Source organism: Alligator mississippiensis, chromosome 12, assembly GCF_030867095.1.
Source record: "Alligator mississippiensis isolate rAllMis1 chromosome 12, rAllMis1, whole genome shotgun sequence".
Taxonomy (NCBI): domain Eukaryota; kingdom Metazoa; phylum Chordata; order Crocodylia; family Alligatoridae; genus Alligator; species Alligator mississippiensis.
The window spans coordinates 57,430,582-57,455,833 of record NC_081835.1 but is presented as its reverse complement, the minus strand read 5'-3'; the positions used below and the strand labels follow the sequence as shown (position 1 = coordinate 57,455,833).

General features: G+C 58.3%; 4 protein-coding genes across 8 annotated transcripts; 2 read left to right on the top strand and 2 right to left on the bottom strand.

Moving 5' to 3' along the window:
* Positions 1-187: 187 nt before the first annotated feature.
* CFAP157 (cilia and flagella associated protein 157) lies at positions 188-7,011 on the top strand. The gene is made up of 9 exons (XM_019475905.2): positions 188-359; positions 628-899; positions 1,970-2,123; positions 2,664-2,931; positions 3,731-3,861; positions 4,347-4,497; positions 5,135-5,310; positions 5,837-6,017; positions 6,740-7,011. The coding sequence occupies exons 1-9, from the start codon at positions 229-231 to the stop codon at positions 6,818-6,820; spliced, it is 1,545 nt and encodes a 514-aa protein (XP_019331450.1). The 5' UTR covers positions 188-228; the 3' UTR covers positions 6,821-7,011.
* Positions 6,941-12,849, bottom strand: PTRH1 (peptidyl-tRNA hydrolase 1 homolog). 2 transcript variants are annotated; one of them, XM_019475906.2, is made up of 5 exons: positions 12,659-12,745; positions 10,971-11,190; positions 9,149-9,248; positions 8,438-8,483; positions 6,941-7,727 (listed from the first exon to the last, which is right to left on the bottom strand). In XM_019475906.2, the coding sequence occupies exons 1-5, from the start codon at positions 12,719-12,721 to the stop codon at positions 7,491-7,493; spliced, it is 666 nt and encodes a 221-aa protein (XP_019331451.1). In that variant the 5' UTR covers positions 12,722-12,745; the 3' UTR covers positions 6,941-7,490. The 2 variants fall into 2 exon arrangements, with proteins under 2 accessions (XP_019331451.1, XP_059571572.1); XM_059715589.1 differs by lacking the exon at positions 10,971-11,190 and having other exon boundaries at positions 12,659-12,849.
* Positions 12,786-18,878, top strand: TTC16 (tetratricopeptide repeat domain 16). 3 transcript variants are annotated; one of them, XM_019475903.2, is made up of 11 exons: positions 12,880-13,405; positions 13,784-13,874; positions 14,191-14,334; positions 14,711-14,811; positions 14,932-15,061; positions 15,424-15,638; positions 15,841-16,082; positions 17,043-17,184; positions 17,273-17,438; positions 18,147-18,289; positions 18,574-18,878. In XM_019475903.2, exons 1-11 carry the CDS (start codon positions 13,281-13,283, stop codon positions 18,872-18,874), a joined length of 1,800 nt encoding a protein of 599 aa, XP_019331448.1. In that variant the 5' UTR covers positions 12,880-13,280; the 3' UTR covers positions 18,875-18,878. The 3 variants fall into 3 exon arrangements, with proteins under 3 accessions (XP_059571569.1, XP_019331448.1, XP_019331449.1); XM_019475904.2 differs by lacking the exon at positions 13,784-13,874 and having other exon boundaries at positions 13,317-13,405; XM_059715586.1 differs by lacking the exons at positions 12,880-13,405; positions 13,784-13,874; positions 18,147-18,289; positions 18,574-18,878 and adding an exon at positions 12,786-12,861 and having other exon boundaries at positions 17,273-17,700.
* A 960-nt stretch (positions 18,879-19,838) lies between these two features.
* Positions 19,839-24,103, bottom strand: TOR2A (torsin family 2 member A). Of its 2 annotated transcripts, XM_059715587.1 has the most exons (5): positions 23,940-24,103; positions 23,587-23,855; positions 22,661-22,836; positions 22,180-22,307; positions 19,839-21,591 (listed from the first exon to the last, which is right to left on the bottom strand). In XM_059715587.1, the coding sequence occupies exons 1-5, from the start codon at positions 24,076-24,078 to the stop codon at positions 21,347-21,349; spliced, it is 957 nt and encodes a 318-aa protein (XP_059571570.1). In that variant the 5' UTR covers positions 24,079-24,103; the 3' UTR covers positions 19,839-21,346. The 2 variants fall into 2 exon arrangements, with proteins under 2 accessions (XP_059571570.1, XP_059571571.1); XM_059715588.1 differs by lacking the exon at positions 23,587-23,855 and having other exon boundaries at positions 23,940-24,094.
* Between the last annotated feature and the right edge of the window lie 1,149 nt (positions 24,104-25,252).

Here is a 25,252-nt window from a genome sequence, read left to right as displayed (position 1 = left end):
CCACAGACCAGGTGCCTGGTGCTTTCAGGGGCCTAGGAGGTGCCCCAGGTTCTGCCGTGCAGCTGGGTGATGGGGGCAGCAAAGTCCAGGACACCCCTCTAGGGGCGTTCGCAGCGGCGCCTGGCCCTTTAAGGCGCTCGGCAGCCCGTTGCTGTGTACAGAACGCGCTCCCTGGCAACGCGGCTCTTAAAGCGCGCGCGGGCTCCTGCCCCGCCGCACCGCGCCGCGATGGCCCCGACGGCCGCCAAGAAGAAGGGCCGGGGCGGCGGCGCCAGGGCGGACGCGGAGGCGGCTCAGCCCGAGCCCGACCGCGACTTCTACCTGCTGCAGATCCGGGACCTGGAGCAGCGCCTGGCCCGGTGCGGGGTGGGGGGCTGCACCCGGGGCTTCCCCTGCGGCTCCGGGCTTGGGCTGGGGCGAGCCTGTGGGTGCCCCGCTGACCCCGTGATAGGGATGGGGCAAGCCGGTGGGTGCCGCACTGGCCCCGTGATGGGGATGGGGCGAGCCGGTGGGTGTCCCGCTGGCCTGGGGCTGGGGGTGGCAGGCGATGGGCCGGGCAGCAGGAGGGATGGGGTGACCCAGCACGGGCCATGTCTGACATAAGGGCGGCGCTGCTTGCCCGGGCAGGTACCAGCAGCGATGGGACGAGGTGCAGGCCAGCGAGGACGTGCTGCGGCTGGAGAACGAGCAGATGGCCATGGACAACAAGGAGATCGTGGCCTTCCTCAAGAGGACCCTGAACCAGCGGGCGGACGAGATCGCTGAGCTCCACGACCAGATGCTGGGCCTCCAGCAGGCCAAGGATGCTGAGAAAGAAGCTTTCGAGGCCCAGCTGGCCCAGGTGCGGCACGAGTTCCAGGAGACCAAGGACCAGCTCACGTCCGAGAACATGCTGCTAAGTAAGGTCATAGCCCTGGTTGCCCCTGCCCAGCTCGCCCCTGCGGCCCGACCGGCCCAGACTCCACCACCACTGCTCCTCAAACCCAGGGCCCTTGGCTGCCTCCCAGGGTCTGTGGAGGAGTATTAGGTTCCTATTGAAATTAAAACCCCACAGAGGAGCAACGTAAGGTGCTCCCTCTCCTGTAGCCCCAAGAGACAGCTTGGGTGACCTGGGGCTGGAGCCAGATTTCAGTTGCAGGTATTGGGGGATGGACATTTGGGGGTTGCACAGTTCAGGCTGTTTGGGCTGCTGAGGGACCAGCCGTTTAAAATATGCTACAGCTGCAGCGGGTGGGGATCTCTTTTTCCTCCCTTGGAAAACGTGGATGAACCCTATTTCCTTTATTGGTGCCTTGATGTTCTCAGCTGAAAACATCAGGATTTATTATCTTTTTTTTTTTTTTCAGTCAAAAGCCTGGAAACATTTTTGTAACCTTTCAGCCAGAGTCTGCTGTGAAGTGATGTTGGTTTGGCCTGTGCCTGAGAGATTTTGATTTCTCCTGTGAGGTCTTAGTGTTTCTGGAAGAGCTGGTGCCTTCCAGGCAAACACTCGTTAGCAGAGAACCCAGCTCTCCCTTGACAAAGGAAACGGTTGTGACCAGCTCTAGTTACTGGCGGGTTTGTGGGGCAGAGGGAGAAGCTCTCTGTACTGTGGACAAGTGGAGCCTCACTGCTGCTGCGGGGGTGGGTGGGTGTCTGTGCTCCAACTCTGGTGAAAGATGCTGGGTTAACAGCGCTGGAGTTTGTCTGCGCTGATCCCACAGCAGGTGCTGCTGGGGCAGTATGAGGGCAAGCGTCCCTGTATTGCTGCAGCACCAGGCCAGGGCGTGCAGACATCCTTAAGAGTCCTGGCTTGAAAGGCAGCTGGCTTTATAATCCACTGGACCTCCAAGCAGCACTGCTCTGGTGCTGGGGAGAACCCTGGGAGGGGATTCCTATGCTTGGTGAAGCTCCTGACTTGCTCTCTCTTCTCTCTAGGGGCGGAAAGCCTAGGCAAACATGGCGGGGCCCTAAGTGATTTCTTTGGCAGGTGGGAAGCTGGCCGCATTGGAAGAGTTCAGGGTCCAGAAGGACGAGCTCATGGCGAGGTTTGCGACCCTGGAGGAGCAGCTGCAGAAGCAGGAGGAAGGTCACAAGGAGTACACTTACAACCTGGAGAGGAAGATGGTGCTGGACAGGGACAGGTCAGCCCAGCAGAGCCTGACCCACAGTTCCCCACTGCAGGCAGCCATGAGAGTGAAAGCAGGAGTGTGGGCCAGTGGTTACAGCCTGGACTGGGGACCTGAGGCTTCTACTCCTGGCCTGACCACTGGCAGGCAGCTCACTTGCCCTGCCCAAGCCTCAGTCCCCAATCTGAAATCGGGGAGGGAGATTAATACCAGTGTGGATGGAGAGAGGCAGGGGGCTGGCAGGTGGTGGGTTTCCAGCTGCGGGGTGATGGGCATCTAGTAATGCTGTCCCTGTACACAGATGGTTGAACTTGTTTGAGTGGGTGGGTAGGACATGGGCAGTTCTCCCTCAGGGGCACCTGGGATGGAGTGCAAGCTCCCCCATCCAGGGTCTCTTATGGGTGCTGTGCATGCTTTCCCAGGCAGTGGAAGGAAGCATGTGGGAGCTGCCCTATAGGTTGGTTTTTGGGGCTGAGGCACTGCTGGGGACAGTGGGCCTCTGCTGGGGGTGATGCCCTTCCCTGCACATACGTGTATGTGCCTCTTACTCTGTAGGCTGAAGAAGGAGATGGTGCAGCGCGTCAATGTGGTGGCATCCGAGTTTCGCAAGGTGTCCCACAGTCAGATGGCTGAGACCACCAAGCGTGCCATCCGGGAGAACGTGGCCATCAGTGTCCAGCTGACCAAGCTGTCTGACCGCAGCTATGACCTCCTCCAGGAGAATGAGCAGCTGAAGGAGGCTCAGGTTGAGATGCAGAAGCAGCTGGAGATGCTGGAGCACAATGAGAAGGAGATGGCCAAGAACAGCTTAAGCCACCAGAAGGTCAGAGCCCCCCTCCTCCGCTGTCTGGGGGTGGTCAGCACAGGGGGACACTGGCCCAGGCAGCTGAAGCCAGTTCTGGGTACTGCACCTAGTGGCCATATGGGGGCTTTCCAGGGCACTATCAGGGTGCTGGGGCCTGGGGAGACCATGCTGTGAACCTGGCCGGTGGGTGCAGAGGCTCATTGCTCAGCTATATGGTGCTGAGCATTAGGGCTGTGCAAAATTTCGCCGGTTGTTTCAATTCAACATTGTTTTGACTAATTTTGAGCTCGAAACAGTGAGATCGAATCGAAATGAAGGGCTTCGAAACAGCCTCGAATCAAAACGAGGCTAGTCAAAACGTTCTGAAACATTTCAAAGCCGGCAACGAGACAGGGGAGAACCAGGGCTGCACTCCCAGCACCAGCTGGGAGCGCAGCCCTGGCTCTCCCCATCTCCCGCGCGGATAACAGTGCAGGGGAAGGGAACTGAGCCCAGGCTCTGTTCCCCTCCCCAGTGCTGCGATCGGGCATGGGGTGGGGTGAAGTCAGCCCAGCTGGGCTCACTCACAGCCCCCCCACATGCTGCGAGTGGGTGCGGAGAGTCAGCCTAGCTGTTTCGAATTGAAATAAAATTCAAAACGGAACGCTGTTCCTTCAAGCCGTCAAAACTGAAGGCAAAATGGAAGGGTGCCATTTTGCACAGCCCTACTGCGCGTGGGCCAGGAAAACTTGGGGAGGGACTGAGGTGTGTGGGCTAAAGCTGATCACATCTTTCCTGTCCTCTGATACTCCGCCCGTGTCCCCTTTGCTCCTTCCAGATGATCTGGATGCTCATCCGGAGATGCAAAGAGCAGAAGCTGCTGCTGAATGAGTACACAAAGCAGAGGGAGGCCATGTGCCACTTGGAGGTGGCCCACAAGGAGCTGCAGGGGGAGAGCCAGGCACTGAGGTACCAGCATTGCCAATAGTGATGATGACAAGGCATTAGGGCCCAGAGACAGGTCTCATTCCAGCACTGCTCCTGGGCCATGCAGGAGAGTGGAAGAGCCTTTGTTTCATAACCCATCAGGTCTGGCAGGCTGAGCAAGGTCAGGCCATGCTCATGGGAGATCCTCACAAAGCCCCAGGTGCAACAGGACTTGGTGCTGGGGCTTCAGAAAGTGCTGCTATTCCTTTAGACCTGGCTGCAGAGGCACTGCTTCCTCCCTGTGCCCCAGCACTGAAAGTTAGCATGGAAAGGGAAGGCTCGAAGCCACCATATGGATCACCAGCTGGCAAAGCTGGCCTAGACAGAACCTGCCTCCCAAAGGCTTCACCTGCAGCATCCTGTCTGTGAACCAGCTTAGACATATGGGCACCAGGGCACCTACACTCCAGGCCAAGCAGGCATCAACATCCTGAGACCTTGGCATTCTCTTCTTGTCTCCACCCCAGAGAGAGGTTGCAGGAGCTGGAGGAGGAGGCAACGAGGAGGGTGGCAGAAGGGCAGAGTCAGGCCAGGCTCCTGGAAGAGGAGCAGAAGCAGAGGAAGAAGGCAAAAAGGGTCCTGGCTCGGGTGGTGCACGTCCTGAAAGAGCTGCTGCTGGTGAGGCTCCCACTGCCCCCAGGCTTATGAGGATGCCAGGCATGAAGGGAGGGAGAGCCCAGTGTTCCCTGTACCAGGTGCATCAAGGTCAGAGATGTGGGAACAAGCAGGGGGCAGTGGTGTCTGCAGGGGCTGGGCACTGGCACTCCTGCCTTTGTCCCAGCTTTCCCAATGCCTCCAGGTGTGGCGCCAGGCAAGCTGCTGCTCTACTCTGTGCCTCCGCTTCTTCACCTGTGGGGCTAGATGATGTCACTCTGTCCTCCCAGGGTCTGGGACTTGGGTGGTGTGCTCAGAGGGGCTTAGAGCATGTTCCAAACTAAGGCTCTGAAGGGCAAAACCCTCCTGTGGTGAAGAACAGCATAGGGCCAGGAAGTGTCTGAGCCCAGCCCAGACCCCATGGGGCCAGCTCACTGTCCCACAAACTCCACAGAGAACTGAGGAGCCATGGACCATCCAAGGTCCTGGTCTCCCACAGAGGCCACTGGGGTGCTCTGGGGTGCTCACAAGGGCTGCAGTGGTAGGACTGAGCCAGGTGCTTCCTTACCTCTGGGGAGGTGAGCAGCCCCAGCCCACAGATGGGCTCCTGTGCTGGTTCCCCTCCAGCTCCATCAATCTCCTCCTTCTGTGTGGCCTACAGGAGAAGCCGGTCGATGAGGAGGAAGGCGAGTTTGATGTCATATTCCAGCTGCGGCGCAAGGAGAAGCTGCAGAGTCTGCTGGCCCTGGTGCAGCAGGCGGTTCAGGGGGAGCAGAGGCTTCCGGAGCAGGAGTTCCCACCACTGAGAGTGGCCAGCAGGGAGCACCAGTTGGAGCGGTATTTGGGGCTGGGGGGCCTGTGCCGAGAGGGCTGGGCTGCAGGGGTGACGCAGGAAGAAACTCTGTTCCTTGTCCAGGCCAGCTCCATGTTGCTCCCAGGTCCAGTGCCCTGGAGGGGCAGGTCTATGAACCAGCTGTCACAGCCTTGCAAGGTGGAGCAGGGAAGCAGAGTGTCTGCTCTTTTTGTCTTCTCTCTGCCCTGCATGTGAAGACTACTCCCAGCCGGCAGCTCCCCACCCCAGCCACACCACCCACATTCTTACTGGGGATGCAGGGCAGCCAGGAGAATCTCCCTGGCTTGAGTTGGCTCCAGCTCACTTTGCTTCCCAATTCCTGACCCTGTACTTTGCCTGTCTGCCCTTAGGTTATTTCCTGGCTCCTGCCAGGGCCTGCCATCCTCCTCTGCTCCCTCCAAAGCAGGTCCTTGGCCATCAGGTCTTTGGAGGCCTTGTCCTGCCATTCCCTTCCCCCGCCATTCCCTTCCCCCTATCATGTGGTCTAACCCAGCCCCTCTCCCTCCTCAGGTCCAGCCAGCTGCCCTTAGCCCTGCATGTGAAGGCTTCCCGTGTGCTGTCTCACCACTCGATTATGTGGCAGGGGCATGTGCCGCAGCTGTGCCACAGCATGCCCAACATGAGCCAGCTGGGCCTGCTGCCCGAGACCACCTACTTCAGGACCCTCCGTGCCTACAGCAGCAACCCAGAGGTGAGGCCAGCTTCAGGGCAGCAGGGTATGGGCCTGGGCAGGGCTGAGGCCAGGCAAGGTTCTTCTCAGAGGTTAGAAGCAGTCTGGAGGGAGGGCTGGGTAGGCACTATGCAGCCCCTAGACCAGAGGTTCTCAAACTTGGTGATACTGCGACCCCATAAAATAATATATTCATTTACACGCTCCCCCCCCCCCCCCATATAATTAAAGCTATTGATTAAAACCAGGGGTTTTCAACCTTTTTTGGTCAGTGTACCCCCGGTGGCCAATCGAGAAGCAGGGAGCAGGTGGCCAGTCAATGAGCAGGAGTGGGGGGTCCCCCAGTGGCTGATTGAGTGGGGGGAGGTCACTGTTGGCCAGTTGATGAGCAGGAGGGCAGCGGGGTCCCCAGTGGCCGATTGGCAGGGGTTGGGGGAATTGACAAGCAGGCAGCGGTGAAAGTGGAAGTACTAGTAGAAGCGCCGGTGGAAGGATCCATAGCATGTGGAAGCAGCGCGAAGTGCTGGAGAAGTTTGCGACCCCCTTTTAAGTTGCACAGTTTGAGAACCCCCCTGCCTTAGACTGACCCATCCCCTTTCCTGATCCAAACAGATCCCTTCAGCTTGGACCTAAGGAGCCTGGGGGTGGGGGGAGTGCATTACAGGCCCAAAGAGCCCTGTCCTGCCCCTGCTGGGAGGCGGCAGAGGGGGGCTGTGTTTGAACTGCTCTCACTTTTCCCACAGCAACTCGTGACTTCCTGGCCAGAGGAGACACAAGGGAAGCAGCCAACCACCCTGCCCAAGGTAGTGGCTAAATCCTCCTGACAGCAGAGGCTGGGCCCTACAGGAAGCCTGCGGGGACAGACACCTTTCCTGCCAGCCAACTGCTGTTCTGCTGGGTGGCCTGAGCAAAGGAGCAGGATTGAGGACAGACATGGGGGGGGGTAGAGGGCACGTGGGTTTATTTTCCAATTAGTGCAAAACTGTTCTATGAAAATGCTGTCAAGACAGTTGAATGAGAGTGAAGGATAAATGTGAGCGGCTGGGGCCCACCTGGCTCAACAGGGGGCCTGCATGTACTCTGTGTGGAGGGAAAGGGGCAGCTAGGCCATGCCAGCCCTAGGCAGGGTGAGGAGGCATGTGCCCCATGAACCATCAGCTGAGGTCATGCGCAGAGCCTGTCTGGGGTCAAGGGATCTTGCTCCCTGCAGAGAGAGAAAGTCTGGCTCCCTGTAAGAGCTGCCTTTGCAGGTAGAAGAGCCCAATGCTGACTCGGGTGTGCAAGGAGAGCTCCTGCCTGACTGTCCTCCCCCCACATCCTATTACTGGAGCAGTGCTGTACACAGCCCTGCTTGTAGGATCAGTGCTGTCTGCTTAGCTCCAGGACACCACCCAAGCTAGTGCAAGCCATGGTGCCTAGTAACCCCTTAAAAAGCCCAGAACCACTGCTTTCTGTTGCCACCACATTCATGAAAGTGCCCTAGCAATTGAAGGCTCAACCCTGGTCGCCCTTGTCACTGGAAGTGGCAGAGCCCTGGCCCCTGTCTGGTGCCAGGGCTGCCTTGGTGCCCCTGCTGCCCCTCAGGATGTGCTCCAACAGCAGGCTGACTGCCTGCTCCAGGACCCGTGGCAGGACCTCTTGCTCAGCAGTGGTGAACCTGCCCAGAACGAAGCGATCCACCATAGCTTCTCCCACAGGGCGGCCGATGCCCACTCGGAGCCGGACCATGCGCTGTGGGGAAGATGAGATCTGTGAGCAGGGGGACAGGGCTGCTCCTCGCTCCCCCATGCTGGGACCGGGGCCTTTGGCTGAGCTGTTCCCACTGTACAGCGTGGCAGTTGCTGGAGCACCGTGTGCCCGGCGGAGCCTGAAGCATGTGCTCCTGACCCAAAGCAGAAACAGATGCCGGAGGGCTTGTGTGATGTTAGGCCAAAACTTCAGTGTCAGGGACCTTATTAGCCAGGGCCCGGCAAAAGAAGGGGACTCTGGGAGTGGTGAGCAGCTCTGTGGATTGGAAGGGGATCTTGCGGGCTTCACTACAGGGTTGCTCCCACAGATCAGCAAGAGAGGGAGAGTGGGGACCCCGTCTCACTCCATTACCCTGTGATGTGGCTGGATCCAGGCCATGCTCCAACAAACATATGCTTGGAAGGAGCCTGGTTCTACAGTACAGCTGAGCCAGTGCCCTGGGCTCCTGGCCAGGCCAGCCGGTTCCACTTAGCTAATTGCCTCCGTGTTCCTCAGCTAGTGGGCGAGGCAGAAACGAGAAGGAGGGGAGACTGCTGCTGGCCTGGGGCAGGGCAGGGTAGGGCAGGGCAGGGCAGGGGAGGAGAGGGAAGCCGTGAAGTGAGGCGCGGCTGAGGCCTGTCTCCAGGGGCCATGGTGAAGTGGGCCACGGCTGGGAGGTGTAAGTGAGGTCTTGCAGGGAGAGGCGTACTTACATCTGAGTGCAGGGCACCGATGCAGGAGCGGACTCCATTGTGCCCCCTAAGGACAGTAAGAGATTAAGCAGGGTCAGCAGAAGGTGAGAACCCACATGGGGGCCTGAGGCACCAAGGGAACAACTGAACCCTGCTCCTAGACCTGGGCTGGTCTGCATAAAGTACCCTGGTTTAACTAAGTGGTGACTCTAAGCCAGGTTAGTGAACCTGGTGCTGCCCCCTCCCCTCTGGGCACACACCTGGTGCCAAATGTTTTGCACACCATTCTGACTCAGTGGGTGTGTGTGGGGCATGGGGACAGTCTTGCCCAGCAGTCACTCTGCATTTGAGCAAGCTGCTGGCTGTCAGAGAGCAGCTATTTCCAGCCCATCCAGAGACATAGTCCCCAGCACACAAGGAGTTGCTGACGGAGCTACTCCTAGAGCAAGGAATTGGGAGGGACCTAATGGATCTTTTGGTTCAATCCACTGCACAGATGCAGGACATAATGTCACTCATCCGTGCCAGGCCATCATGATGTCTCCAATTAACCAGCGGTTTGGCTGGAGGCGGCAGGCAAGCCTGTGTCCCATGGGGCTGTAAGCTTTGCTTAAGCAGTGGCAGCTCAAAGGTTCTGTCCCTTTCTCACCCGCACAGCCAGGGGGAAGGGGCTTTCCCAGCCCCCAATGCCCATCTCCAGTCACTGGACTGTGCACGGCTTCCCCTTTGTACCTTGCGCTGCCTCCCAGCTTCATTGCTATCTTCCCCAGTGGCTTGTCCACGTCATCGTGAACCAGGTAGATGTCTTCGATGCCCACTTTGTATGTCTCAGCTTGAAACAGAAACAAAGAGTGAGGGGAAATGCCTCTCCCTGAGCATGCCACAAGCACTGTCAGAGATGCAGCAAGGGGCAGAAAGCAGGAAGGGTTTATCAGGGGTTCGAAATCTGTTGGCCTCAGGAATGCACTGGCAGGAATGCTGGCAGCTGGAGTGCGCAGGCTCATGCTGGAGCCGCCTGGCGTCTGGACCACAGGATACAGCTGCACAGTGAGTCTAGTATGTCCAGGCCCCAAGTAGCTGACAGCCAGTGCCACTGAAGCACGAATAGGTGCAGCAGGGGAAGATGGGAGCTGCTTGGGACACCAGGGAAACCTGCCTACTCCTGAGAATCATGCTGAGATCTTTGGTGTCTGTGCAAAGCCTTTGCATCCTCCTTCCTGAAAGCCTGTCACAAGAACCCACGTGGGGCATACTCAGCTGACCTCACCTACCTCCCAAGGTGGTGCGAGAACACTATGGTCTGCAATTGCTTCTGGAGATGAGAAGGGCTGGCTGATGTGTGCACTGCTCCTGACTAGGCTGAATCCACTCTGTGTCACAGACCCTAAATTGTACTAATAGCAGGAATTCTCCTTTAGCTTACAGAGCATTGAGCTTTTGCATCAGGAAGACTTGGGCTCTGTTTCTTCTGTCACTCTGCCCCAGAAGCCAGGGGCAGCAAGGAAGTCATAGTTTCATAGTAGCTAGGGTCAGGAGGGACCTGAACAGATCATCTAGCCTGACCCCCTGCCACAGGCAAGAATGAATGCTGGGTTCACAAGACCCCAGACAGGTGATCATCCAACCTCCTCCTGAATTTGCCCAAGGTAGGGGTGAGGACCACTTCCCTGGGAAGTTGGTTCCAGATTTTGGCCACCCTAACTGTAAAATATTGCCTTCTGATCTCTAACCTAAACCTATTCTCCATCAGCTTATGACCATTGTTCCTTGTCACCCCAGGTGGTGCTGGGGAGAAAAGGGCTCTGCCTATTTGCTGTTGATCCCCCCGATGAGCTTGTAGGCAGCCACCAGGTCCCCCCTCAGCCTCCTCGTGCTGAGGCTGAACAAGTTCAGGTCCTTCAGTCTCTCCTCGTAGGGCCTGTCCTGCTGCCCTCTCACCAAGCGGGTGGCCCTCCTCTGAACCCTCTCCAGGCGGGCCACATCCCTTTTGAAGTGCGGCGCCCAGTACTGGACGCAGTACTCCAACTGCGGCCTGACCAAAGTCGCATAGAGGGGGAGTATCACCTCTCTGGACTGGCTTGAGATGCACCTTTGGATGCATGACAAGGTATGGCTGGCCTTGCTGGCTGTGGTCTGGCATTGGCAGCTCACATTCATCTTGGAGTCAATAATGACTCCAAGATCCCTTTCTGCCTCTGTGCTTTCAAGAAGGGAACTCCCCAGCCTGTATGTGTGCTGTGGATTCCTTCTCCCAAGGTGCAGCACCCTGCATTTGTCTACGTTAAACCCCATCCTATTCTCATCTGTCCACTTTTGTAGTCTGTCTAAATCTAGTCCTGAGTAGCTGCCTTGTCCATGTGAGAGGAAGTGTTTGAACTGCCCAGGGCTGGGCTTGCTCTGTGAAACCCAGGGCAGGTACTTAGGATTTGCTGTTTGGGGCAGTAAGTGGGTCCCTGTTGCCAAGCAGATAAGAGGGGAAGCCTGAAGTTCTCCTGAAGACCACGGCTGTGGGCCCCTCCTGCCACCCACCCAGAGAAATCATCAAGCCACTCACCAGCATTGGCTATACTGAGTCCATTAACATTCATGAGTCCCCATGGTTTCAACAGTACCACATCCAGCTCCTCTAAGCTGGCAACGGCTACGTCTGCACGGCACCGTCTGTCTGCTCGCCACTGGTCAGTGACATTGAGCTTCTGTGCCAGCTGAGCGAGCACAGCCATCCCCACATTGTGGCGGGTCCCTTGCAGCCCATGATTTCCCAGACCAGCCACCTGCAAACAAGATAAATGGCAGTTGTTCCTGGGACTCCTGGCATTGCCTACCAACCTATCCAAGCCACTGGATCTCACTGAAGCTGGGGCCCAGCCCTGCTACACTGTGATGAGCAAACCTGCCTTCCTCTCATCTCTAGGTGGGGGGCATGCATTAGGGACAGGGGTTGTTTCTCTGTGTCTGGGCTTTTTTCACTGCCCTGCCTCTCATTTGTTCTGGCTGCACCTCTTGTCTCCATGACTCAGAAGCACGTCTGTCCTCAGCCACATGCGAGGGCTACAACATCCATTAGAAAGAGCCTGTCTGCAACTGGCAGAGCAAGAAATAATGCCATCAGCATGGGAGAGGAGGAGCGTTCCTGCTGTGATTCACAGGATGTGGATTCAGCAGAGCTTTTACAGGGCAGCATGGTAGAGTATTACAACATCACCTCAGGAGTCCTAGATGGGATCAGGACCTAGCTGTGCTCAGCGCTGTACCAATACGGTATAAAAGGGCTTTGCCTCAGCCACCTTACAACCTAAATGTAGGACAAGAGACAACAGGATCCAAGACAGAGAGGGGAGGCAAGGAAACAATGAGATAATAATGGTCAGCTCAGCCCATTGCTAGCCTTATTACTGTCAGGTTTGTTTTGGAGACATCCCAGCAAAGGAGACCCTCCATTCCCACTAGGTGCATCAGAGACAAAGGCAGATCTGCAAGTTGTCTACACCGAATTTGTGTCTGTAGCTGAAATAACCAGGGAGATGTAGAGGCAGAAGAGAACAAGGACAAGATTTCAAGGAAGACGAGGATGGAGCACTTGTCCTGAGCCCTGTCTGGGAAGAGGTCATCAGTGGAGCTCAGCTTCGTGGCTGGTGTTGAACAGGGCGGATGGACGTTCTTGTCGATCCCATGGACTTAGCCTCTTACACAGCCGCCTGCAGGGGCAGGGCACTGGACTCAATGACCGCGTAGCCCCTTACAATCCTGTCTAGGTTGGCAATGGGAGAGGGACTGGACAAGATGGTTGCAACTGGTGCATTCGATGAGTTTAGAGACGAAGGCTGCACAGTTGGAAGGCCAAGCGTGGTGTCATCCTGCGCGGCAGGAGCATGACGTATCCCAAGCTTAAGGGCAGGCGCAGGCGGTGCAGAGGTACAAGGGGCGACTCAGATGCAGTGGGCCCGAGCCCTGTGTTTGCAGCCCGTGCTTCACAGCGTGTGTTAACAACCTTTTATAGCAGCAGGACGCTGGCTGCCCTGCCCCCCTTGCCTGCCCTGGGGCAGGTTTGGGGGCGACGTCTTGTTGCCTCAGCGCTGACCGTTGTCTTATGAGGAGTTTGGACTGCAGATGTGCTGGAGGTGGGTGAACCCTCCTCGAAGCCCCCTCCCCGCCTCGCGCCACGTGCTGCCTCCCTTGGGCTAACCCGGAAGCAACTCCCCCCCATGGCCCCGGAAGCGGTCCCGGCGGCGGCAGCCCTACCAGGACCCTGCTGGCGGCGGCGCGCAGCACGGCGCAAGACTGGCTCATGGCGCGGCTCCACATCTACCCCACCCCGACGCGTCCGAGTCAGGGCACAAACCCCCGGCGGGGGCGGCTCGTGCGTCACAGCCCCGCAGCCAATGGCAGAGCAGGCGCCCGACAGTGCCGCCGCCATCTTGGTTGCGGCCATGAAGGGGACGCTGGTGAGGCCGGGTGGCCGCCATTTTTCTTATGGGCGGAAGTGTTCCTTCATTGAAGCTGGCAGGCTTAGGGTTCCTGTCTCCGTCTTGGTCGCGCCCCTCACGCACCTGTAGCCGGTCGTTACCTGCTTATTCGCCGGCCGGGCTGTGAGGCCTAGGCTTCGTGCCCACATCAAAGATGGCGGGGAAACCCGATCCCTGCGGCCTGTTATCGCCTAGCAACGCGACGCAGCCAGGCGGGAGCCGCCCCCGGCGCGCAGACACGGGCGAGGCCTTGGCACCGGGGTGGGGGGTGCAGAGGAAGCAGGGGCTGAGGCCCCGGGGTCGGAGGGTACCGTGTGAGGTCAAGGGTCAGAGGGCACTGGTGGCTTTAGGAGCCGGGGTCGGGGTCCTAGCAGTGACCACCCCTCGTGGTCGGCCCCATGGAGGAGGCACTGGCGGGCTCCCCGCACCACATCCTGGGGCTCGGCCAGGCGCTGCCGGACGTGGAGCCCCCCTGTGAGGCGCAGCCAGGCGCGGCCATCCTGCGGGACAGGGCGCGGGAGCAGTGAGTGTCTCCTGGCTTCTCCTGCCTCCCCAGGCACAGGGCGATGGCTTCCCTGCCTCGTGCCAGATGCCTGAGGCTCCCCTCCCCTCCCCTCCCCGTGTGTCTGGATGTTGGGGGCAACCAGGCCGCGTCATCGTGGCCCTGCCTGTTCCCCTCCCTGGGGTGCTGAGAGCCCCGAGCTGGCGAATGCTGCGGGGTGATTGCAGCACCCTCCTCCTCCACTGCCCCTCGGGCGGGGGGGCAGCAAGCTACCGAGTTAATCATTGGAGTGGCCTGGGCAGGGGAAGCGGGTGTCATCTCCCAGGCATGTGTGGGGAAACCCAGTCCAAGCTCTTGGGAGGAATATGCTTTGGCGCCAGGTGACACATCTCGTTGCAGCGCTTGCCAAGGCATGCAGTGCTTCTCCCAGGGCGAGTGGGAGAAAGCTGTCCTCTGCTACTCCAAAGCCATTAACCTGGACCCCCAGCAGGTACGGGCTGCAGGGCCTTGCCAGGGGGAATGCAGAACGGGAGTACTCGTGAAGGTGCGAGCTCCTGATGAGGCAGGGGCCACGGGGCGCTTCGGGCCAAAGCCTGCAGTGCTCTTGTGTGTCTGAGGTGGTCTAACGGAGGGCAGAGCAAGGGGGTGAACATCAGCCCTCGTTCAGATCTGCTGGGGGTGCGGGGCTGACCTCACCTGCCCAGGTAAAGGGTGAGTGGATCAAGGAGGAGGCCTGTCTCTTGGGGGAATGGAGGGCTCCTGCACTCTTCAGGAGGCTCAGGGCGGCTGTCTGGCCACGCTCGTAGGTGGAGTTCTACGTGCAGAGAGCAGAAGCTTTTCTCCAGCTCTGCGACTTCCAGTCCGCGGTGCTGAACCTCCGGAAGGCTCATTCCTTGTCCTCGCTGAAGGAAGAGTACCTCGACCGCATGGCCTTCATCCTCTGCCTGCAGGTGAGAGACCCAGGGGCCTCCTCTTGGCAGGTCTGATGCCTTCTGTGCTTCCATGGGGACAGGGGCTCTCGTGGCCCTGGGGGACAGCTGGAGATGCCCCTTGGAGTGCAAGACAAGGCAATCCTGTTTTTTAAGAAGAGCCAGTAGCTCATATCCCTTCAGCCACAGACCTTGCCTGGATATCCGCTGCGACCTGTTGAAACCTAGTCATCTGCAGCACGGGAAAGGCCAATGGAGCCTGTGCCTCTGCCAGGGAGGAGCTGTGTCTCTAGCCTGGAGAAGTGCAGGCAGTCATGATCCTGCCCTCATGAACTGGGAACAGTGTGTGGGTGCCCAGGGTCAGACTGATTCTGAGCTGTTTGTTTTGCACCTGTAGGGTCAGTGTCTGTTTGACCAGCAGGTCTATTGGGATGCTTTGGAGTCTTTCACTCAAGCCTCAGAGCTGCAGCCCAACAACGTGGTGTATCACAGGAAATGGTAAGGCCAGGGCAGGCAGTCGGGGTAGGGTGGGAGTGGGGAGCAGCGGCAATCTTCTGCTGTGCTAGTGATTGCCTTCTTCCACTGGTTCCTAGTCCTGTCCTCTCTCTCTCGCTGTAGTATTGCCTGCCTTGCTGCCCTGAACAAATTCTCTGATTGTCTGCACCTGGTTAACAGAGACCTGGATCGAGACCCCAAGAACCCAGACCTGTACACCCTGAGAGCCAGGCTCTATGACCACTTCAACAAGGTGAGGGAGGCGTCTTGGCTGCCCAGGCTGTGCTGTGTGCAAGGCCTTCTCGTGGAAGAAAGGCTCTGAGCATGTGGCCCAGCCAGGGCTCTAGTGACTGGGGATGGAGCCTCGCTTTGAAATTAACCCTTTGCTGGGTGAATTGATAGCTGCCTCAGTGGTGGGGGCATTGGTGCCCACACAAGCCTGTTTGAAGGACTGGCTCCTAAGGATATGTGAGAGCTCTGCTGCTCCATGTTTAATCAGGCAACTTGGAGCTTTGGGTGAGGGCATAGAGGTGGTTAGTGGTATGAGACTGAAGGATGCATGAGAGGCCCTGCCCACATGAGTCCTCAAGTGCAGCTTGGTCCTCTGTATTCCAGGTTCCTCTGTGCTACCAGGACATCCAGAAGGCCATGGTTCTGGAGCCACAGCATGAGGGAGCTCAGGCACTAATGCAAAAGCTATTGAAGCGAGCCCAGAAAGCCAAGGCTGAAGCTGTGAATAAGGCCCTAATGGGGGATCTGGGGGAAGCCATCCTCAAAATCAACTTTGCCCTGGAGAACAGCCCCCTGGAAGCTGAGTACTTCATATTCAGGTAGAGCCCCCATTACTGCCTGCTGCTGCTAGATAGCCAGGGCAGTTTGAGGCAGCTGAGTTGGGTCCCCTGTGGCATCAGGGATGTGGGACCCATGGAAGGCAGAGGCAGCCTGACTGTTGGCCCCCTGCTGTTTGGCTCTAACGCCCCTCCCTGCCCTTGTCTGTCTCCCTCCTTCCACACCGTGGGACTCTCGTGCCAGAGGGACTCTCTATAGAAGGCTCAAGGATTTCAATGCGGCCATTGATGATTACATAAGGGCTGTGGAACTGGTTGAGGTGGGGGGACCAGCCAGCGTGGAGGTGCAGCACCAGCTCCTGCTCACCTACAATGACTTTGCAGTTCACTGCTACACCAGGGGTTGCTTTGAAGAGGCACTGCTGCTTCTGAACAAGGCTCTGAAGGCAGATAAGAATGAAAAGGGGCTCTATGTCAACAGAGGAGGTAATAGGGCAGCTCCTGGGCTGGGTTGGGCTGGCCTGGCCTGGGCTGTGGGGGGGGCCTCAGAGGCAGATCAGCTCATTTCTAAATGTGTCGTAAGCTGGAAACATCCGTCTGGGGTGGGAGAGTGCGGTCAGGGCTGGGCAGAGTGGTGCAGTGATACAATTTGGGCATGGCGCACGCACAGGAGGTGGTGTGGAGGCGGCCTGGAGCAGAACAGCCCAGGGAAACCATCTTGGAGGCCCTTGTTAGCTGGGTGTTCATGTGGGTGGCAGGCAGCTTTTCCCTCTAGGGTCTGTGTAAGGGAGGGGCGGTGCAGGCTTCTGTGGGGACTGGGAGTCAGGACTTCTGGGTTCCATCCCTGCCCTTGTCACCGCTTCCCCGAGGGTGGTGTAGTCAGTCTGTTGCTTTGCTCCCCCATGCCCATGTCTTTGGCTTTAAACATGATGGCCCTGGTAGAGGCGCCAGGAGGACGAGACAGTGTTTGTGAGGTGCTTTGGAAGCAGGAAGGGCTCCATAGCTGCAAAGTAGTGGCAGCTGTGAATGACCCATCGCTGACGGACTTGAGTTAACACCATGCGGCTGGGGATAACCCCAAGCCTGTTCAGCCCTGTTGTGGGGTCACCCAGGCTCATTCCAGGGTGGAAGCTGTGTTTTGCCTCCCTGAACCCCCTGTGGCTGGTTGTATTGATTCATCCCATCCTGTCAGCTTGCTCAGCCATGCTGGGTGCTGCTGGCCAGCTGCCAGAGTTGGCTGAAGCACACATGGTTTGTCCAGTGGGTTGGGCTGGGAGGCATGATCCAGTCTGGCCTTAATGTGTTTCCTATTGGTTTGAAGCTCCCCAGACTAAGCAGCTGGGCAGCAGCAGTCCCTAGCTTCTCTCAGCCTCTGCAGGAACTAGATGGAGCCAAGATGCTTGGACATTGCCTTGTCCTTTGCTCAGCTGTCCTGCTCCTCTTCAGACTGCCTCTTCCAGCTGGGGGAGCTCTCCTATGCCTTGGCCGACTACCAGCAGGCACTGGAGCTGAGCCCATGGGACATGAGCCTGCAGCGCCGCGTTTCCATGCTGTTGGACAAGCTGGGGATGCAAGAACTCAGGAGGAGGTGTGTAGCTGTGGCTCCACCTTCCCTTCCCCTCCCCGCCCCCTTCCCTGCATGGTAGTGGCTCTGCAAAGCCAACTCTGCCCCACAGGCGGTACCAGCAGGCCGAGTCGTACTTCTCCAATGCCATTGACTGTGACCCTCGCCTGCCGCGGTACTTTCTGCACCGGGCCAAGAGCCGCATGGGCCTGCAGGAGGTGATGGGTGCCAAGGAGGATGTTGCCATGGCGCTGTTGTTGGACCCTGCAGATGAGGAGGTACCACCCTAAGCCCGCTGGCTGGGGCAGTCATGGCCAGGCAGGGGAGATCTGTTTGCACCTGGCTTGCCCCTTCTCTGAACTCTTCCATTTGGGTGCTAAGTGGGGCTGGGCTGTCTTTCTCTTCCATGTTTGTACAGCATGTAGAGTGGTGGGGGGTTCTTTGCTGTGCTCAGGGTCCCTCAGGCACTACCACAATACTTGTAACTAGGACTGGAGCCTTGCAGCAGTTTGTTGAAATAATAAACACTGGTGAAAGGTTTCCTGCTACTGAATGTAAAGCTGCAAAGCCCTGTCTTGCCATGGGCAGCTTTGTCTGCTGGGGCCTGTGTGGCAAGGGGTGATAAGGTGGCTGTTGGGAAAATGAACCCAGCCCAGAGTGGAAGGGTGAGACCCCCTCACCCACTCCCTCAGTCCCCATCAGTGTCACTCCAACCCAGCTGACCGCGCTCTGCAGGGAGGGTAGGTTCCTTTTCCCTGACAGATCTTGATGGAGTAAATGAGAAACAGACTCTGCACTTGAGTGGGATTTCATTGGGCCTGAGCAGTTCCTGTTAGGCTGCCCTCGCTGCAGGGTCATGCTGTTGAGCAGGGCTGGCTGGGAGCAGCCTGACTATCCTGAGGTCTGCCCCGAGCCTGGGAGAGGCAGAGCTGTGCCCGTCAGTACGTGCTGCTGTGCCATTCACCTCTGCCCTTTCCCTGCTGCAGGCCATGCTGCTTATCACCAGCCTCTTCCCAGGAAAGTCTGTCCAGAGCATCTTGAGCAGCAAGGTCGGGGACCTTGCCAGAGCCCTGTTGGAGGCAAAGCTTCAGGCCTGCCCAGCGGACCAGGACCTTGCCAAGGCCCCCTGGTATGAAGCAGGCAGTGGGTGGGCACTGGGGGACTGGGCATGGTGTGGGGGCTGATGAAATTGCTGCTGATGGCTGTTGACAGTATTGGGGCTGGAGAACCTGGGAGTTGAGGCCAGGAACCCTTCAATCTCACTACGAGCAGATGTGTAGTCCTGGAGGGAAGGTGCTAGGGTCCCAGTGACACACTGGGGCAGCTGCCTTCCCCTCACTGCGCAGAGGCATTGGTGCATTCCATTTGCCAGGGCTCTGCAGCGAGTCACTGGCTTTGCATGTCACCTTCCAGTTCCCTGGCAGACCTGGAGGATGAGCTAAAAGAACCAGGCACTGGGAGCGAAGTGGCAGAGCAGCCTGCTAGCATCCTGTGGCATGCAGAGAACAGCCTCAGCTCCTGTACAACTGAGCTTGAATTGTACAGGAAGAGGTTTGCTTCTGGAAGCAGCGCGAGCAGAGTAAGTGCTCCCACTTGGCAAGGGAAGGGGGAGAAGCAGGAAGTGAGTGCCAAGGCCTCATGGCATACAGCAACCCAGGGGCCGCAGCCAGCAGAGGTGTACTCAGCCTACCCCTGCCCAGAATACACTGTGTGACTAAGAGGTGGCTCCTGTCTCTTTATGTATCCCAGGGAAATGGAGAGGACTCTTCCCTGTGCTGGGTGCAGGTGCAGTCTGTTCAGGAGGCTGGGACTTGCCTCAGCCAAGCCCTTTCTCCAGGCATCATTGTCTACAAAGCACTGCCCTGGGAAACGGGCCCTGCTCCCCTGCCAGAGGTGAGCGTGGACAAAGTGCCCTGCCCATTTTGGGGCTGGGATCCAGCTCACAGACCTGGAAGGGGCTGAAGTGCACCCTGGGCCATGCCCCATTTAAGTTGCCTATTGAAGGCAGGCCCCTCGATTTTAGTCCTGTGCTTGCACTGAGAGTGAGTCTGAAGGTGCCAGCATCAGCTCCTCCATGTGCAGCTGCACCTGCCTGTCCACCCCAGCCCAGCACCTTGCCTGGCTTTATGGGTTGACAGGGGTGGGGGAAGATGCTGCTAAAGCCTACATCAAGAAAAGGAAGGGGCAACATGCTTAACAAGGAGCCTGTTAGTTTCACCTCGAGCTGCAGCAAGGCTGAGCTGGAGAGAAGTGACAGCAGCAAGGTGCTCCCTCCCTGCAGAAAGAAGTTCTGCTGGGGCCTTCTGATTGCAAGGGGGGAAGGGAGGGCCATGCTTTTGCTACCTGCCTGCCCTGCTGTCCCCTATCCCCTGAGCACTGTCCAGCCAGCTTCGTGGATTTTAGACAAAAGGATGCAAGTGGCAGAGGGGGCAGCTGTGGCTTCACTGGGCCCTACCCTGGATGGTTGTCAAGTAGAACAGTGATGCCCCTCCCACTGGACTCTGTCAGCCTCCCAAACCCCTTTCCTGTTATTCAAGCAGACACTGGGCATCTCTCCCTGCTCCTGTCCAACCTCATTCTGCTGTGGCAGGCAGCTGTTCCAGCCCGTTACATGGCTTCTTAATATTTCCTGTCTGCCCTGCCAGCTCCAGTCCAAAGGAGTGACAGTGAAGCCAGGCCAGTTTCTTGATGAGATTTATTTTAAATTAAGACCAGCGAACATTTCTGGAAGAGGCAGAATGTGTAACTGTAAACCAGGATCTTGGTCCAACTGCAGCTTGGGTGGGATCCCAGTAGAGGCTCATAGTGCTGGCTCCTGTCTCTGATCGAGGGAGCCGAATACGAGTGAGACTGGAGTGCTGCTCCACTGCAGTGTTGAAGACACCTTGGGCCTATGGGTGCAGGCCTGGCACTCAACTCCCACCTTGCACATTCACCCACCCGCAGCCCAGATCCCAGCCTGAGCAGTTTCCCTTTTCTCTGAAGTCCAGTTTAACACGTCCCAGTGGGGAGCAAAGGCCAGTAGGCACCAGGTAAGGGTCAGTGGCACTGTCCTGGGCAGTGCTGAGCAGGGAGCTACTGCTTGCTGTCCCTTCCACACCTGGCAGCACTGGCACTGCTATGCTGAGTGGCAGCAGCTCTGCCAGGGCCAGCAGGCAGCCGGCAAGGGCCTGGATACCAGAGACCCTGCTTGCCTGGATGCGCAGTAAGTTCATCAGCTCTACAGCATGGAGGGGGCAGGGTGAAGACTCACCCTAGTCACGGACTGAAGCACAGTACTGTTCCTGGGGGGACTTCATAACCAGGAAGAGATGCTCGCTCTGTCTGGGAGGTAGGAACTGCTGCTCTGCGAGGGGGAGGCACTTGCCTGTACAGCCCTTGATGCTTCCCAGGGTGGCTACTGGCCTAGTGCCTGCAGAGGGAGATGCTATGTCCTGGGAGGGGAAGGCTGGCCACCATCACTCCCCAAGTCGCATGGTCTTCCCTCTGTGCCCTCTACCTGGTACAGCTGAGAAGACTGCGACTGAGACCCAGCAGTGCGTTCACAGTGAGAGAGAACCTGAGAACACCCAGCTCAAGCGTGTGCTCCAGAGACCGAAGACATAACTGAGACCTGATGTGCACAAGGGCAGTGCTACAGGGTCCTGACACCAGCACTCATTGTCCAGGGAATCACGATTGAGGTTCAGGTTAAACTAAGGGTTAAAAATTCCATTAAAAACCACAGGAGGACAGGACTCCTTTCCCTGCAGCCCAGCACAGCTGGGCTAGGATTGACTGAGAGCTGGAGGGCAGGCTGCTTGGTCCCAGCCCTGGAAGAAAGGTGGCGGCCGTGAAAGCTCCTTCCTAGTTCTTGCGGCGTACCCCTTCGAGCACATCATGAGCATGCCTGGCCAGTCTGTCATTACCTTCCAGGGCAAAGAATCAGCTGATAAAGTGCTGTAGGTCAAGTCACTTGTCTTTTGCTCCCCACATCTGGCTCTGTGGCGGGGCTGCTGGAAGAGGGATGAGCACAGCTGGCAGCGCTTGCATCAGTTGTGCTGTCTGCTCTCTGGGCCCATCCTTATGTTACTGGGCCCAGCAGCTGCTCCAGGTTACCTCCAGGGAGTTGGAGCCAAGGGGCAGACTTCCTGCCAGCCAATGACCTGGAGCCACTGCACACTCCCTTGGCAGGCTAGTCCTTGTGTTAGAGGAAGAAGTTGATGCGCGAAGCCACAGTTTTGCAGCCAGTGGATGAGAAGACCTGCTCTTCCTCCGGGAAGTAGGAGATGCTGTCGGACACTTCTTGCACCACTGCTGGCGATTCCTCCAAGCCCAGCTGGGCCAGCTCGTTCACCACGCACTGCTTCACATGGTGCCGCCTCAGTGGGAAGAAGGGCACGAAGACATCAATGAGCTGCTCCTGGATGATTTCAGACTTCCAGAACCCGTCTGCAGGGGAAGAGGGAGAGTCCGAGGGGCTTTGAGCCGAGAGCATCTCTGGCCACGGAGCGCTGCCCTAATGGGCAAGGAGAGGCCCCCACCAACCAGGAGGAATTTCTACATGCCTGTGGTGCCCTGACTACAGACAAATGCATCTGCTCTGGATTCAGCTTAGGAGAAGGAAGAGCCACATCCTTCCCCAGAACAACTCCATGCTCTCCAAGTCCTGCAGTTCCCATCCCAAGTGCTGACACTTCAGGCTCCCCCTCCTCCCCACCTCTCTGAGGCCCAATCCTGAGGGGCAAGCACCAAGCAGTGCAGCCACAGTGAGCTTCAGGTGCTCAGTGCCTCAGGATCAGGCTCTCAATTAAACTTTTCCTGGGCACTGCCTGCCTCCTACTCAACTCCTTCCAAGGGAGCTGCTGGCTCCAATAAGAGCGCTCCTTCCACGTGTCAGACTGACCTACTCAGCTCTCATTTCCATCTCCCTGATAATTTCTACCAGGCCCACGCATCTCAGATGCCAATGATCTGACAACTCAAGATGTGGTCTAGCGCCCTCCGCTGGTGCCAACACGCACTGAAAACCCAACTCACTCTCCGGATTTTCAAACACGGCTTTGGAAATGGCAGATTCCAGCTCCGGCAGGTTGATCTCCTCTGGGTCCTTGCGGGCATGCCACAGTTCCAGCGCCATCCGATTGATTTGCTCCTCTCCTGCGTTGCTGAGCAACAGCAACCAGAAGAGCAAGGCAAGAAGTTAAGAGAGATATTCCTATAATCTTAGAAGTGGTGCTGCACTGCAGAGGCCATGCTGTGAGTGACAGCATCTGAGAGCAGCCTCTGTCCTGCCTGCCTAGCCTGTGAGAAGTTACCAGACGGTGGCAAAAGCAAAGCCCCATGAGACCTTGCACCTTGTGTTACTAAGGTGAAGGTAGGATCTCATGGACTTTGGCAGAAGCTCAGGCCTGACAGGAGGTAAAACCCCGGGCTACATCATTCAAACAGGGAGGAAGGTGCCCTCATGTCACCAGAGCATTCATATGCTCCCTCGTCCAGTCAGACCAGTCACTCCTACCTGATGAAAATGAAGATGGCTTTGCGGTAGTTGGTTCCAAACACAACCCACGAGGGCCCCAGGAACGGCTTGATCACATCGATGAGCCCCGGGTACATCTTATCCATCTCGTCGAAGAGGAAAACTGAGCGCCCGCAGCTTGTCAAATTCCCCTGGATCCAATTCCTTAGATTTTCCTGCGGAAGATTTTTTTTTTTAAAAGGCCTGTGAGTGTCAAGAGCTTGGGGTGGAGCCCGAGTTACCAGGGAGCAAAGTATATGTGGATTCCTCAGCTTGGGCCTATGATGTCAGAAGCAACTTTGTAGTCTCCCCCCTGCTCTCTCTGCTGCTGGGAGAGTGTCTGCGCAGCACAGTGCGAGAAGCAGGGCTGATGAAGTGTCTTTGCTAAGCTCTGGATTTCACCTGGTGAGCTGGTCCTGCTTTAATCATCTCGTTACAAACCATCTAGGGAGAAGGCACCAAGGGTGCACTGAACTGATAATCAGGAGAGGTTTAATACTCCAACTCCAGCAGCAAACCTATCCTGATGCCCTCTTATCCCTTGTGGATTGGCGGGGAGATGCCCTTTCAGCTCTGGGGGGGCTGGGGGGTGACAAGACTGCCAAACCCATGGCTGGTTTCATCACCAAGGTGGGAGCCAAGCCACGGTTTACATCATTCTCGGTTTGACGTGTGCACCCTCTCCTACTTCCTCTCTGAAGCGCTTCTGTGCGGAGACAACGGGGCTGCCAAAGTTTCCTCCCACTCCAGAGGGGAGAGGCCAGCAGTGCCCGGTAGGGAGGGGAGTGCCCCGAGGAGGCGGCTGGGTGGGGACCGGGGTTCGCTAGGCGAGCGCTCCTCACCCAAAAGCGGGAGGCAAGACTAGATGCAGGGGTCATGCACGCCCTCGAGACGGGCTGTGCTTCAAGGGCGACAAGCGGAGGTACCTGGTGCCGCGGCAGGCGCTCGGGGCCGTGCGGGAAGTGCAGCGCGGGCGCGAAGCGGTGCACGTGGGCGCTGCGGGCGCCGTCGGCGAAGAGGGCGCGGAGCAGCGCGGCGCTCAGCAGGGTCTTGCCGGTGCCGCTGCCCCCGTGCAGCGACAGCACGAGCGGCTTGGCGGGCGCCGGGTCCCGCGCGAAGCGGCGCAGCGGCCCCAGCACCGCGCGCCGCGCCACGGGCTGCCCCAGCACGGCCGCCGCCAGCGCGCACTCCAGCCCTGCAACGAGCCGCCGTCAGCGCCGCCCCGCCCGGCACCCGCCCGCCCGCCCGTGGCACCCCCGCCGGCACCCCGCCCGCTCACCGGGCAGCTCAGGCCGGAAGTCGCACTCGCAGCCGCCCGCCAGCCCGCACAGCGCCGCCCGCAGCTCCCACGGCCCCGCGCGGCCCGCGCCCGCCAGTGCCAGCGCCAGCCGCAGCAGCAGCGCCCGCACCGGATCCATGGCCACCCGCCACCCGGGACTACAGCTCCCGGCGTGCACTGCGCCGCCGGCGGGCGCTACAGCTCCCGGCGTGCCCCGCGCTTACCTCTCCGCCACCCGCCGGCCTACAGCTCCCGGCGTGCCTCGCGCTGCGAGCGCCTGGGGCCTACGACTCCCGGCGTGCCCCGCTTCGAGAGACAAGGCTATGGCTGGGGCGGCTGCCACCACAGCTCAGGGGGCGGGGCAGGCAGGAGAGGGGGCGCGGCCTCTCGGTCTGGTTTGGGACCAGGTTTGTGATGCTGGCTCCTGCCCCTGCCCTGCTGCCCATCATAGAGGACATTTCAGTTTTCTGCTGCTCTCTTCTCTGTTGATATGAAACCAGACAGGTCTTGGCCAAGGAAGCGCCTAAATGGGGCCAAGTGACAGTGGCGCCTCATCACGGGGCCTGTTGCTGTCTGTGGCCCGCAGATGCCAACCCCCAGGCTTTGCTCCTCCCTGGCATGGGACATAGGAGAGATGCTTCGTGTGAAGGGCTCTGCAGCCGCCAAGGATGATCTCAGCAGCAGCTGGCCTTCCATCTCCATGACCTGAGCAGCCTTGGTGCCGCCCCTGGGAGATGGTCGCAGGAGCACCCCGTTGGCAGACTTGAAACAAGCCCTGGATTCCTTGAGTCCAGGGGAGTCGGGCCTCTTGCCAGTAGCTTCTGGCACTGCTGTTCTCCTGGCACCGAGCCGCACAGGAGGGATGAGGGGGCGAATGTATGCAGGGCTGGCGCTGTGGAAAGCGTTAGGGTCTCAGCTGTTCCAGGGGCTCATCGCCCAAGTCAGAAGCAGGGCAGATGGGCATGGCTCTCAGAGGAGAGGACAGAGGTGGTAGGCTGAAGTGCTCAGCCGGAGCACCCCCGGGAGCAGCCAGGTCTGGTGACAAGCTTGAACTGATTGCTACAGAGCTTGAACTGCATTTGCCACATTAACTCATCCCAGGATACATTTTTGAGTCTTCATTGTCTGCAGACTGTCGAGGCTGTGGGCTGATGGCTTACACTCAGGCAGTTGGTTCATCATTGCTCCCCCCTCTACAACTGGCCTCTATTATAAAGTTGCATTAGCCAAATTAACTCAGCATGAACTGAATTTGCCCTGGGGCTGAACAGCAGGCATGGGTTCAGCCTTGCCCATTCCCCGCTTCCGCTATT

What these genes read in the sequence shown, in the direction of transcription:
- CFAP157 (XM_019475905.2), top strand. Translation starts at nt 229, where the DNA reads ATGGCCCCGACGGCCGCCAAGAAGAAGGGCCGGGGCGGCGGCGCCAGG. An exon ending in CTGGAGCAGCGCCTGGCCCG is followed by an intron (nt 360 to 627) that starts GTGCGGGGTGGG and finishes TTGCCCGGGCAG; the next exon opens with GTACCAGCAGCGATGGGACG. An exon ending in CCTACAGCAGCAACCCAGAG is followed by an intron (nt 6,018 to 6,739) that starts GTGAGGCCAGCT and finishes CTTTTCCCACAG; the next exon opens with CAACTCGTGACTTCCTGGCC.
- PTRH1 (XM_019475906.2), bottom strand. Translation starts at nt 12,721, where the DNA reads ATGTGGAGCCGCGCCATGAGCCAGTCTTGCGCCGTGCTGCGCGCCGCC. An exon ending in CCGCCGCCAGCAGGGTCCTG is followed by an intron (nt 11,191 to 12,658) that starts GTAGGGCTGCCG and finishes TCTTGTTTGCAG; the next exon opens with GTGGCTGGTCTGGGAAATCA. An exon ending in ACTCAGTATAGCCAATGCTG is followed by an intron (nt 9,249 to 10,970) that starts GTGAGTGGCTTG and finishes TTCTGTTTCAAG; the next exon opens with CTGAGACATACAAAGTGGGC.
- TTC16 (XM_019475903.2), top strand. Translation starts at nt 13,281, where the DNA reads ATGGAGGAGGCACTGGCGGGCTCCCCGCACCACATCCTGGGGCTCGGC. An exon ending in TTAACCTGGACCCCCAGCAG is followed by an intron (nt 13,875 to 14,190) that starts GTACGGGCTGCA and finishes CCACGCTCGTAG; the next exon opens with GTGGAGTTCTACGTGCAGAG. An exon ending in TCTATGACCACTTCAACAAG is followed by an intron (nt 15,062 to 15,423) that starts GTGAGGGAGGCG and finishes TCTGTATTCCAG; the next exon opens with GTTCCTCTGTGCTACCAGGA.
- TOR2A (XM_059715587.1), bottom strand. Translation starts at nt 24,078, where the DNA reads ATGGATCCGGTGCGGGCGCTGCTGCTGCGGCTGGCGCTGGCACTGGCG. An exon ending in CTTCCGGCCTGAGCTGCCCG is followed by an intron (nt 23,856 to 23,939) that starts GTGAGCGGGCGG and finishes GGCTCGTTGCAG; the next exon opens with GGCTGGAGTGCGCGCTGGCG. An exon ending in AGCGCCTGCCGCGGCACCAG is followed by an intron (nt 22,837 to 23,586) that starts GTACCTCCGCTT and finishes AATCTTCCGCAG; the next exon opens with GAAAATCTAAGGAATTGGAT.